This window comes from Carettochelys insculpta, chromosome 16 (assembly GCF_033958435.1).
Source record: "Carettochelys insculpta isolate YL-2023 chromosome 16, ASM3395843v1, whole genome shotgun sequence".
NCBI classification, from domain to species: domain Eukaryota; kingdom Metazoa; phylum Chordata; order Testudines; family Carettochelyidae; genus Carettochelys; species Carettochelys insculpta.
The window spans coordinates 32312273-32323922 of record NC_134152.1 but is presented as its reverse complement, the minus strand read 5'-3'; the positions used below and the strand labels follow the sequence as shown (position 1 = coordinate 32323922).

The following is an 11650-nucleotide window of genomic DNA, read 5'->3' as shown; positions in this document are numbered from 1 at the left end:
GCACCCAAACCCCTCTGACATCCACTCAGAGCTGAGCACTAACCATTCCTTTAAAATTCCCAGCCTACATCTATGAGGCTAATTCACCCCAACCTGTTTTTTCGAAAAGCATCAAGGATAAAGCAGCCAGACTAGCTCCACAGTCTCCTGTGTTTTCAGAATGATATTTCTGGGTCAGCTTTGCAGGCTCGATACAGACACAAGAAGTGCCACTTGGGGTTTTAACTCTTTATTCAGATCATTCTAGAGAGAGCATCTCTTAGGCCAAATAAAAAGGCAGGGGATGGGGGTTTAAATACAAAGCAGATGAAATCAATCCAGCCTCTCCAGACACATACTGCAGCTAGTGCAAGGGGGAACCATGTCCACTGCATCCTGGGAGCAGGACAGAAAGGTCCCTTCTGCCCCCTTTAGTCCCCTGACTACTTTGCCTGGTGCCAATTTGCACAAAAGCAAAGAAAATGCACCCTTCTTCTGGCTGCAGGCAGTAATGTAACCACCAGATAAATGACTCCTTATATTAAGGGGGAAACAAAATCCCTCCAGCTCGCTTGAAATAAAAAAAAAAAGACGCTCCAGAACAGTGCTATGTAGAAATACACGCAGTCCAGCAGATCAAAGTGAATGTACCGCTGCAATCATCCACCATATGTCGGGTACACAGCGTTCTCCTGGGTTTATGTCACACGGCTGAGATCCACCCAGCAGCAAAGTTGCAGGAGAAGACAGAAGTGTGGGGGAGGTCTCTCTTTTTCCCCTGGAGCCTCAGACCCAAGCGGCAGAGTCCCGGCCCCTTCCTTTTCTCCTACTCCTTGGGGATTTCAAACATGCAAAGACTCTTGTATTTCTGCAGCAGTTCGTTCTTGGTCCTGACTTGCTCCCTCAAGCTGTGCAGCTGCTGTTGTTGCTGCTCGGGGCTCACTCCGATGCCAGGCATGGTGCTGATCATCTTTCTCATCTCCTGGAATTTGGTCTTGAGTTCATTCAGCACCTGGTGGACATCCTGGCTGTCTTTGTCCATGCTGCAGGGAGGCAGAGAGCAGATAGCACAGTTCACACCTGGCATCACACAGACTCAGGGGGCTACAGCCATCCCTACATAGACTCCTCCTCAGCCACCCGGTGGGCTCCATTGGGGTGAGTTCGCCCCGCTGCCCCTGCACAGGCACATCCTGAGAACAGTTAGTTACGTGTGCCCAACTCTGACACAACTGCCGATGTTCTGGGCAGCCCCAGTTAGTGATGCTTTCCCAGCAGCCACAGGACTGCTCTTGAGCACTGCATCTTGCTACCCCAAGAGTCCCATGGGTCAGGAGCAGATGGCTTGAAGCTGTTAACAATACCATAAATCAGGCCAACTTCTCCCATTAAACCTCCACCCCTCGTCCTCTGCAGAAGACCCCTATCACCACTACATTGATCTGACAGGAAGGGTCAAGTGGGATCTCTTCTGGAACCTCCTAATGCCACTGGTTGGCCAGCCAGAACGTGTCCCCATGATACAGATGCACACTGTACCATCCCCCCACCCATTCTCCCCCATGTGCCTCTCTATTCCCAGCTCAGAGGGAGAGACCCCACCTGTGCCCCCAGCTGCTCTGGGAGCCAGGCAGTGATGCCAACAGTCTACTGGCCTAGATGGTCTCTTCCAGCTTCTGTGACTCACGCCCATGAACCCCGCCTCCTGTCACATTGTCCACGTGTGATAAAACGGTTTTAACATTAGTGAGCAGGAGAGGGACTGGGTGGGAGGGAAGGACCCAGAGAGCTGACATGCACCAGGCTTAGGCTAGGGAAGCTCTGTGTGCACATTTTTCCCCCACAAGAGCTCTGATAACACCCCTTGCTCCTGACCTCCAGCCTCAACACACCTCTGCCCTGACCTGCAACCCCCGCCCCCAAGCTCTGCCAATGCCTCTCTGCAGCTGCTCCTTACATGCAGCTGTGCTGGTGCCCTTCAGTCCTGACCTACAGCATCCTGTTCTCCTAGCCCTGCACAGCATGGGATAAAATCAGTTTTGAGGCAGCACTGTGGAACAGACAGGGACTCGGAAGATCTGGGCTCTATTCTGAGCTCTGCTAATGACCTGCTAGAGGACCGTGGGCATGTCACCCATCTCTGTGCCTCAATTTCCCCTTCTACTCTGCCTTACACTGTGGGTTCCTCAGCAAAGGGACTGTCTTGTACTACATATACATACAGCACCTAGCACAGCGGGGATCTGACTAGTTTCAGGCTTGGAATAAAGCAAACAACAGTATCATCAGTACCTGACGGGACTCAGTTGCCCTCTAACATTCAAGCTTAAAACAGGTTCCTTGGACTAAAAATAAATACAGCAAGTCAGAGAACAGAGTGCTCTGCACAACTCCAAAGGACTCTCTCTAAAGGACATTAACACCCCCCACAAAGGAGAAGCAATGCCCGGTTTTAAAAACAGCGTGCTGCTTCTTCAGCTGCACCGGATGGTTCATTAGTTTCTGTGATGCCATTGTTAATGCTCAGCAAGTCTCACCTGGCTGAGAGGGACAAGCAAGAATTTGCTTTCCTGGTTTGGAAAATGATTGCTAATGGGTACAGCCAGCTTGCAAAGGCCTTTGTAACCCAGAAGCCTGCTGAACAGCCAGCTCTAAAAATAACACCTGCTTGGCGTTGCTGGGGAGGAAGGGGAGTCACCTGTAACTTTGGGGAACAATGGCACAGCCCAGAGGGCAACATTTATGCAGATGGTGTGCACCAGTTTGAATATTGGTCCTTTCCAAGCTTAGTCAGGCAGGGCATTTTCCAGCAAAATATTCATCACACCCTTGTCTGTAAAACTGCAGCTGAGTGTTGTAAGTGAGCTATCAGCTGTGGAAAAAACACCCAGGTAGAACTGAATGACTTCAGGTAGGCCCATTTAAATCACCAAAAAAATCACTGAGTTGAATCCAGTTACCAAAAAAGCTAAGACGGACTGTGCTTAGAGTGCACTTAATTTTGGAGCAAGCCCCGTTGAACTCACTGGCACTTCTGTTTTTGGGGGAAAAAAGTACAGAATGGGGTTTCCTTGGAAAAGCTGAGTTATGCTGAAGTAAAATAGGGAACAGACATTGGGCATTGCCATTATGGGCTGTGGCCATGATGTTCGAGAAGAAGAGTCACGTATCATGTAATATGCAATCAGAAAATGACACTCAGAGGCAAACAGTCAACTCAGTTTCTCTTACTGCCCCTTTCTGTTTTGGACACTTGAGTGACAGATTCTAAACCTACTTAACTAATGAAACAAGCCACAATGATTAGTTAAACTATCGCTTTTTTTTTTTTTTTTTAGCAACAGCCAACCCAGCAAAGAGCTTGGGAATTTATTTGTCACACCATGTGCTACGAAAAAGGCACTCTTGAAGAATGAGGCATTGCAAAGTGAATTATTTAAGTTAGTAACAGTCAGTCCACTCAGCCAGATCCTCGTCTTCATCCACATCATTTACTCCCAATAAGCAGTCTTCTTTGTGATGTTTCATCCCTGCATCTCCTCCTTGCACTGCTTACACTTGACCTGGTTTCCTTTTTTACCCAGGGAACCAATTTTGACACAGTTGCAACCTGCCAGGGTGAAGAAGGATCTCTCCATAGCACAGGAAAGTTTGGCTCCCCAGCTGTCAGCTGCATGAAGCATCACTCAATAATGGCAGAGGCTGGCTGCTAAAACCACACTGGATGTGTGACGTAGGTGAGTGGATGGCAATCAGAGGAGAGTGCACAGACCAAAACTGGGCAACAGGACACCTGGGGCCTCACATCTCTTGGTCGCAAGGTCATCAGCTGATGGCTTCTTTGCGACCTATGTGAAATGAGTTGGACAGGTCTCAGCCCAGTTTCCAGCAGAATTAAAAAAAAAAAAACACACCACTGAGAATCTCCTTGGAAAGGCCAAAATGACAGCTGGTTTCCTTCTCCTGTCCCCCTCCCTGTGCACTCTGCCGCAATGCCCCATGCATGCAGCACTCATGGCCTCTCACTCCCCCCCCACACAGCCAACAACGAGATCCTTCCTGAAACTGCTCTCTCCCGTGATACCCACCGGCCTGCGAGTTCAAAAATATTACATTGCTCTCCTGTGTTCCCTGGTATGTCCTGCTTTCCCAACACCTATCCATCTACACAGCAACTGGATACCCAGGACTGGCTGTGCCAGCTGGCTTGGGCTAAGGATAAGGGGCTGTGTAACTGAGGTGTAGATGTTACACTGGAGCCAACTCTCTGGGAACCTTCCCCCATTTACTAGCCCCTCCAAGCACAGGGTTAAGGCACAAGGGTGGGGAAGCTTGGCAGAAACTGACGTTGCTACCCTTTGCATTGACCCTGTTCTGGGTATACATGGCAGTCCTCAGGGCTTAGGGCTGCTAAGCCATCCCAGATGTCAATCACACAAAACATGTGTAAATGGGCCAGAAATACTCAGCATGTCATGGCAGGAAACACTCAGGTGGCCCCAGAACTACCTTTGCCGTAAGGTGTGTGTTTGTCTAGCACAGTCAGATGCAACTCGAATCCTAAACGGACACTGGTTTTCAGATACCAGGTTTACACCACAGGCATGGTACAGATACTGAATCCAACTGCTCAGGCTGGAAACAATGCCCAATTTAAAAACACATTGCTTGGCAGGAGTCAGATGAAGCTGCTTTGAAGGCAGGAAATCTACCATCTTCAGGCAAACTTTCTCAGAAACTCCAGGCCAGATTGTCAGCGGGCGTAAATTTCACAGGTGGCTTCCCTGATTTACCCCAGCAGAGGCTCTGGCCCACAGTGTCAATGTCAGCAAGGTACAACTAGGCCTCACAAGGTACAGAAAATTGCTTAAAACTAAACAAGCCTGGAGTTAAGCGGCATCAACAAATTAAAGCAGCAGACAGAATGGGCGGTGTTGCAGAAGGAATTCCATCATCCTCAATGCAGGACCAACCTGTACTTTTTACCATTCACACAAGGGGCCTCCCATGACCTTTCTTGTTCCAAGTGACTTATGGTATCTGCCAGGGATGCCTGACCCCCAAACGCCATGCTGCTAGGCTCCAGAACACAATGCCCCTTCCTGCTGAAGTGGAGACCAGCCCCAGGCCTCACCCTGAATGGTCCACAGAGCCTTGGCTGGCCTGTGCAGAGCCGCTGATGGCCTGGGATGGGCGGGCAACCTGGATGGAAGGCATCCGCAGAGCCCTAGTGATTTCGGCCCTCTGGGATGCAAGGTGGCTCATCCCCTAATTCTCTGCTTGTGTGAGGGGGATACAGAGCAATACCCTATGAAAGCTGGGAGTTCAGGAGGAACCCTAGAGATCAATCCAAACCTTGGAGAGTTCAAAGATCCCCAGATCCCTAAAGGACATGGCGAACTCAAGTGAGATCTCTGCCCCGGCCCCATGGGGTCACAGAGGATCTCAGCCTGGAGCGGGGCACTGCAGGGAGAAGAAGGGAGGGAGCCCTGGGGGGATTTTGGCCCAGAGCGGGTGCTGGGGGGAGAGGATGTCTCTGAGGCGCTCTCCCCCCGGAGCTGGGTGATGGAAGGATCTTCAGAACAGGCTCTGGGAGGATCCCCTTAGATCTCTTCCGCAACCGGGGCACTGAGGGGGGTCCTTGGAGAATTCCAACCCAGAACAAGGCACTGGGGAGGGGGGATCCTGGCCCGGAGCGAGGCACTGGGGGGATGTTCCCTAGGGGGATCTGGGCCCAGAGTGGGGCACTGGGGGTGGGGAGGAAGGAGGAACCCCCAGGGAAGCTGGGTCCGGAGCGGGGCGCTAGGGGGGGAAGAGAGGGATCCCCAAGGGGATCTGGCCCCGCAGTGGGGCGCTGGAGGCGGACCCGGGGGGGGGGAACTGGGCCCACACCGAGGCGCTTGTAGGGGGGAGGGATCCCCAGGGGATCCGGGCCCGGAGCGGGGCGCTGGGAGTGGGGGGGGAAACCCCGGCACGTTACCATTTGATGATATCGTGCACCAGCGGCAGGAAGGAGAAATCCTCCTGGCCCTGCGGCGGCGCCGGCGGCTGGTGAGGCTGCGGCGGCAGCTGGGGCTTCTGCTCCCCCTGCGCCTCCGGCGGCTGCGGGGCTTGGGCCGGGGGCGGCGGCTGCTGCTCCTCCGCCGGCCGCCCCCCAACACCCGGCCCGCCCGTCGCCATGCTCCGGCCCCGGCCGCCCGCAGTCGCTCATGCGCGGCCCGCAGGGCCGGCCCCTCGCACGCAGCCATAGGCCGCCCGCCGCCGCGGCTCCTCCTGCCGGCCGACGCGCCGGCGTGCGCCAGCCGGGGCCGGGGGCGCCCGGGGTTGCAGCTTGCGCTGGGGGGGAGCAGGGCCGTCGCGAGGGCTCTGGGGTCCCGCGGGAGGGTCGGGCCCGGCCGGGAGCCGTGTTAGTCTGTGTCCGCCAAGGCCCGGAGCTCTGAGCTGGGCGACGAGCCGCGTGACCAGGTGCAAAGGGGGCCACAGCCCCGGGGTGGGGCCACTGCAGCCGCTGGGACGGCCGGAGCCCCGGGCCCTTTAAATCCCCGGAGCCCCATGCAGCACCCTGCGGGCGGCCCTAGTGGTGCGAGGTGCCCCTGGCGGTGCTGAGGGCTGCCTGGGTGTGTGGGGTCCTCCCGCCGTGCTGAGGGCTGCCTAGGGGGAGGTTATCTCCATCCCCTCCCATCCCCCCCACCCAAGGCTTTGTCCCTTCTTGGGGGGTGCGGAGCTACACATCCCTGCCTTGAACAGGGGTCTGGTGACTTTGCTGGCTGCACTGTACGCATGCGACAAGCAGCATAGCCCAGCAGCTGGGGAGGGCTGGCACACAGAGCAGGCTGCTGAGCTCCTTAGCTACTTACCTATTGTGCAAAACCCTGGCCCCTGCCTTGTCAGCACCCCCCTTGAGAAGGGATGTCACCAGTGCTCCTATTTTGTTCCATCTTCCCCAGACCCTAACTCATCTGAGGTTCATTTTCAGTCATTTTAAAAGGCCTGCCCTTGAGGGGAGATTTTTGCCATGCGCAGGGATCAAATTTAAAGATCATGAATTTTCTGCATCGTAACAGAGAAGGAGCCGTGCTAGTCTAGATACTATCAAAACAGAAAAGCAGTCAAGTAGCACTTTAAAGACTAACACAATTATTTATTAGGTGAGCTTTCGTGGGACAGACCCACTTCTTCAAATTTTCTGCACTATTTTTGGGTGACTCCCACAAAAATTATGAGGAGCTACTATGGCGGTAGCATTAACCAGCCTGAAAACTGGAGGAGCATCAGCCTTTGAGCCACATGTATCCTGCCTGGTTTGCGTGTTTGTGAGTTGCAAGTGCAGAAGAAATCTGTGTATGCACGTTGCACGCACAAACAATGAACAGAGAGCTATTTGTGAACAATTAGGAGGCACCACAATCAAAGGCACTACAAAAAATATCTTGTTAGTCTATAAGGTGCCTCAAGACTTCTTGTTGTTCTCAAAGCTACAGGCTAACACAGCTACCTCTCTGATACGCCAAAAACTGGCAGTTGAGGTGCTGGTATTGCAGAAGAGGATCTGGGGGTGATCGTGGATTATATAATGAATATGAGTCACCATCATGATGATGTTGTGAAAAAGGCAAATACAATGCAAAGAGGTATTAACAAAAGTGTTGTATAAGGCATGGGATGTTATCATGCTGTCTGTGCAGCACTGCTGAGGCATCAGCTGATGTATTGTGTGCAGTTTTGGGTGCCACATAAAGATGTGGGCAAGTTGGAGAGAGTCCAGAGGAGAGGAGCAGAAGTGATCAAAGGTTTTGAAAAAAACATTTATAACCAAAGGGGTTCTTTTTGAAAGGGGCGTGCTTAGTCTAGGGAACAAAATAGCGAGGGGGAACCTGGCAGCAGTTTCCACAGAACTGTTACAAAGAGGGTGCAGATTGATTGTTCTCGATGTCCGGTGAAGGTGGGACAAGAAATTATCAACTTATTCTGCAACAGGAGATTTAGTGTAGTTATTAGGAAAAGTTGTCTGACTGCAAAGGTGGTGAAGCACTGGAACAGGTTACCTGCAGAAGTGGAATCCTCGAAACTTATAAGAACAGATGACAAATGTGTGTGTGTGTCCGTATACATATACACTAGAAGACCACTTGAGGTCCTTTTCAGCCCTACGTTCCTATAATTCTATGCCAAGTTCTATGTTCTTGAACAAAGGTGGACAATTAATTTTGAGGGCTGGGCACTGCAAGAATTTAGTAAGTGGTCAATGGTCACACACCTAAGGTTACATTTCTCTTGATTCAGTAACTCTAACAGTCATGGTTTGGATTTTTTTCTCCCTGCCCAGAGTGATTTGTAGAAAACACCCACCTTAATTTCCATCAGAGATTTCCATTTGTCGATTATCACAGGATGAGTAAGTGCAAGAAGGCCACTGTCTTTCTTCAAGCTCAGTTAAGCTACATTTAGACTGCTTGTGGAGCTTGCATAAATTAGCTCAAAATAACTAATTTCGAACTCAGAGCCAAAGTTCGAAATAAGGGGCTATTCCAAAGGTTCCATTACCCTTCTCATGGCGGGGTAGCAGAACTGGAATACCAAGCTCAAAATAGCAGCAGTGTTGCTATTTTGGGGTACGTCTGTCTCCCGAAATAGCACACACAGTCTAAACATAGCCTGATTTATGTATATAAATAAGTCAATATGAACAGACAGATGCCTATTATATATCAGCGGAAACCCTATTAAGCAGATACACACTCGCGTAGTGGCCATTTGCTCTAAAAATAACTCACGCAACCAACGACTGAATTCCTAATGTTGGGAATAAGCACCAGCTACAGCCCAGGCTCAGAAAAGCCTGTGTGTAAGTGCTGTGCTGAATTGGGCCCTCAAGCTGGGATGTTCAAGGAGCCAGTGGGACTGAGGTACCTCAATCTCTTTAGTCACATTCCAGTCAGCAGGACTGGAGCATCTCATGCTCCTGCAGCTGAGAACCGTTTGGCACTGATTAGAAAAAAATGTTATAGCTACATTCATTCTCTTCTGCTAGATATCTAGGCAGATAGGCTTATTTTTACCTCTTGTTCTAAGGGCTGGTTTGAGAATGTCCATTGACTTTAAAAGAAGGGCTTTTTTATCTTTTACGTTGACTTTTTTTAAGTGCATGCTTTCTCTGTCCATTTGCTAAGCTTCTTTATTAATATATTTGGTGATTTGAACTTGATTAACAGGCAAATTAGTTTATCAATAGAGCATGTGGACATGGAATTAAGCTCTGATTAAAGAGCCATAGACACATTTCTCTCTATTATTTGGTTTCCATTCTCATTTCTCCTATGTAGTCTGTACTGCATTGGTTAAATTGTAGCTGGTTTATTCTTGCATCTTCTCTTTCTCACAAACATGGCCCATTCAAACTCAGTCACGTCCGGAAAGAGATCGTGCATCTCTCATGAACCCTGGATTTCTGCTCTGGGGAATCTTCCTAAGTCCAGTTGCAGAGGGTTGGGCAGAGCAGGTGATGTTGGGTCTGCTCGCTGTTCTTTCCCAAGGAGGGGATTGTACTGCAGCCTGGAGATATAGGATGTTTGTAAACTGGGCCCAATGGGAATTGCAGCTGCTTAGCTCTTTGTCCAATGCAGATCTCTGTCCCATTCTGGACCTGTGTTACGCACAGTAGACCCCCGACTTGTGCAGACATTATGTTCTTCCACAACTGTGTGCAAGTCAAATTTGGCATAACTTGGGGGAGCCAGGAAATAGACTAGGGCAGCACCGCTGGTCAGTTTCCTGTCTCCTGTGAGTTGCAAGCAGTTCAGAGCCTTCTCTGGGCTGCCTACAGCTCACAGGAGAGGCGAAACTGACCAGCGCTACTGTGACAGTCAGTTTCCCCACACCTGCCAGTGGCAAAAGCCAAGAGTCAGGCTGCTGCCCCTGACAGAAGCTGGGAAACTGAGCAGCGCGGCACCGCTGGTCAGTTTCCCTGCTCCTCTAAGTGGCCTCAACCTGAGATACTGCAACTTGAATGCGCATATCTCGGGATTCTACTGTATTCTGCATTCCTTCCCTGGATGGGTCACTTATTGATATCTACAGATAGTCTACCAGGCTAGAATGTGCCATACCAGGGGGCTGGCTGCCTCAGGGCTGGGGAGCAATGAGTGGGATATGCAGCCTTTCAACTTTAAAAGGCATGTTCATAACTGTCACCTGAGACAGGGACCCATATTGTTTCCATGGGGTGGCTCTTTGGTGAAATGAGTTTCACCCACGTAATCCAGTTCCCAGCACATAGGCGTCCACATCACAAAAAGCACTTTCAGGCCTGGCATTCATTGGCTCTGTTCTTGATGGCCTCAGCAGAGGTCACAGATTGAATGGGCCATGGAGGCTGAACTGAGCTCTCTCACATGCATCCTGAGTGGTCCCTCCAGGTCAGGGTTGGGGCAACATGGTAAAATCTCACACTGCCCACCAGTGTTCTCAGTCAGCTGGGCGCTTGGGCAGCCACCCAGGAGAGAGTCAAGTGATGCCCAGCTGATTAGTGGAGCGCCCATAGTTGGCAGCATGTGCTTCTACGGGTGGTGCACATTCACAGGTGGCTTGGTGCACATGATAAAATTTATTCCACCCATGGATGGAGAAAATTAGAAGGAACCCTGTTGCCTGCCCCCCATCAAGTTAGTTGGGTGGCTAAACATGGAAACTCTGCCTCTAAAGTCACCTGTGTGGAACTTTTCTCATACACTGGAGTCATCAAGAAAAAGAGACGTGGTGAGCTGCAACAATTCAAAACAAGGCTTTCAGATAAAGAGGCAAATGTAATAGTGTGGAGAAAAGGTACTTATTAATCTGAATAGGGGAGGATGATTTCATCTTTCATATGGTAATGTAATTAACCTGCAAATGAGTATATCCTCTTTTTAACAATATAGTTTTAATTATCATTTTAATGTAATTCGGTTGGCTGGTACTCAATTTCTGGAACTTCTGAGTGTCTCAAAATTGCCTCATCCCTTACGTCTTTAAAACTATCTCACAAACCAATTTCTCATTCAAATGGTTACTTAACCTATTTTCCTGGAAACAGCTGAATAAATGAAGCTTATCTTCAACCTCTTCCATTAATATCCCTTTATGTCCCTCAGCATTATTAATATAATTTCCCTTTCTGTCATCCCATTATAAACTGCTTCCCCTACCCCCAAATTCAGTCTAGTTTCAGAGGTTGCTTTGTTTCTCTTTGTATTTATTATCAATTATTTAATGCAACATTATCTAGATCTTTTGCAGCTCCGTAGATTAGATTTTATTTGTTAATAGCCTCATATTTCAGCTGGATCCACTTCCCTTTGCAGTGCCATCAAGGCTGTACCCTGGCGATCATCATCCGTACCGTTATGATTTTTACTCAATGGCCATTACTGTTTGCAGCTTTATCTCTGCTCACTGCAGCAGACTCACACCTTTGACCTTCTGGAAATCTTACTGGGTGTTGTAGACAAAGCTTGCGAATCTCAAAGATTCTTTAAATGTCAGAACACCTTCATATGTTCACCTGATATAGGTCCCATAAAATTCTATGGCAAAACTTCTACTGGCTTTGACAATCATTGACGTCAGCTTCTTGTGACTCTCACCCTCAGCTTGCAATGTTGCTGGAAGGTATATGATGAGATTTCAACTACCC

At 49.9% G+C, this 11650-nt stretch overlaps 1 protein-coding gene across 1 annotated transcript; it reads right to left on the bottom strand.

The window, feature by feature from the left end:
* Positions 1-213: 213 nt before the first annotated feature.
* On the bottom strand, positions 214-6202 carry MED9 (mediator complex subunit 9). Its single transcript, XM_075010615.1, has 2 exons — positions 5960-6202; positions 214-1022 (listed from the first exon to the last, which is right to left on the bottom strand). The coding sequence occupies exons 1-2, from the start codon at positions 6157-6159 to the stop codon at positions 806-808; spliced, it is 417 nt and encodes a 138-aa protein (XP_074866716.1). The 5' UTR covers positions 6160-6202; the 3' UTR covers positions 214-805.
* Between the last annotated feature and the right edge of the window lie 5448 nt (positions 6203-11650).

Bases quoted from the DNA above. Each gene is read 5' to 3' on its own strand.
- MED9 (XM_075010615.1), bottom strand. From the start codon at position 6,159: ATGGCGACGGGCGGGCCGGGTGTTGGGGGGCGGCCGGCGGAGGAGCAG. The intron at 1,023-5,959 runs GTAACGTGCCGG...GCCTCCCTGCAG, and splicing joins GTGCACGATATCATCAAATG to CATGGACAAAGACAGCCAGG.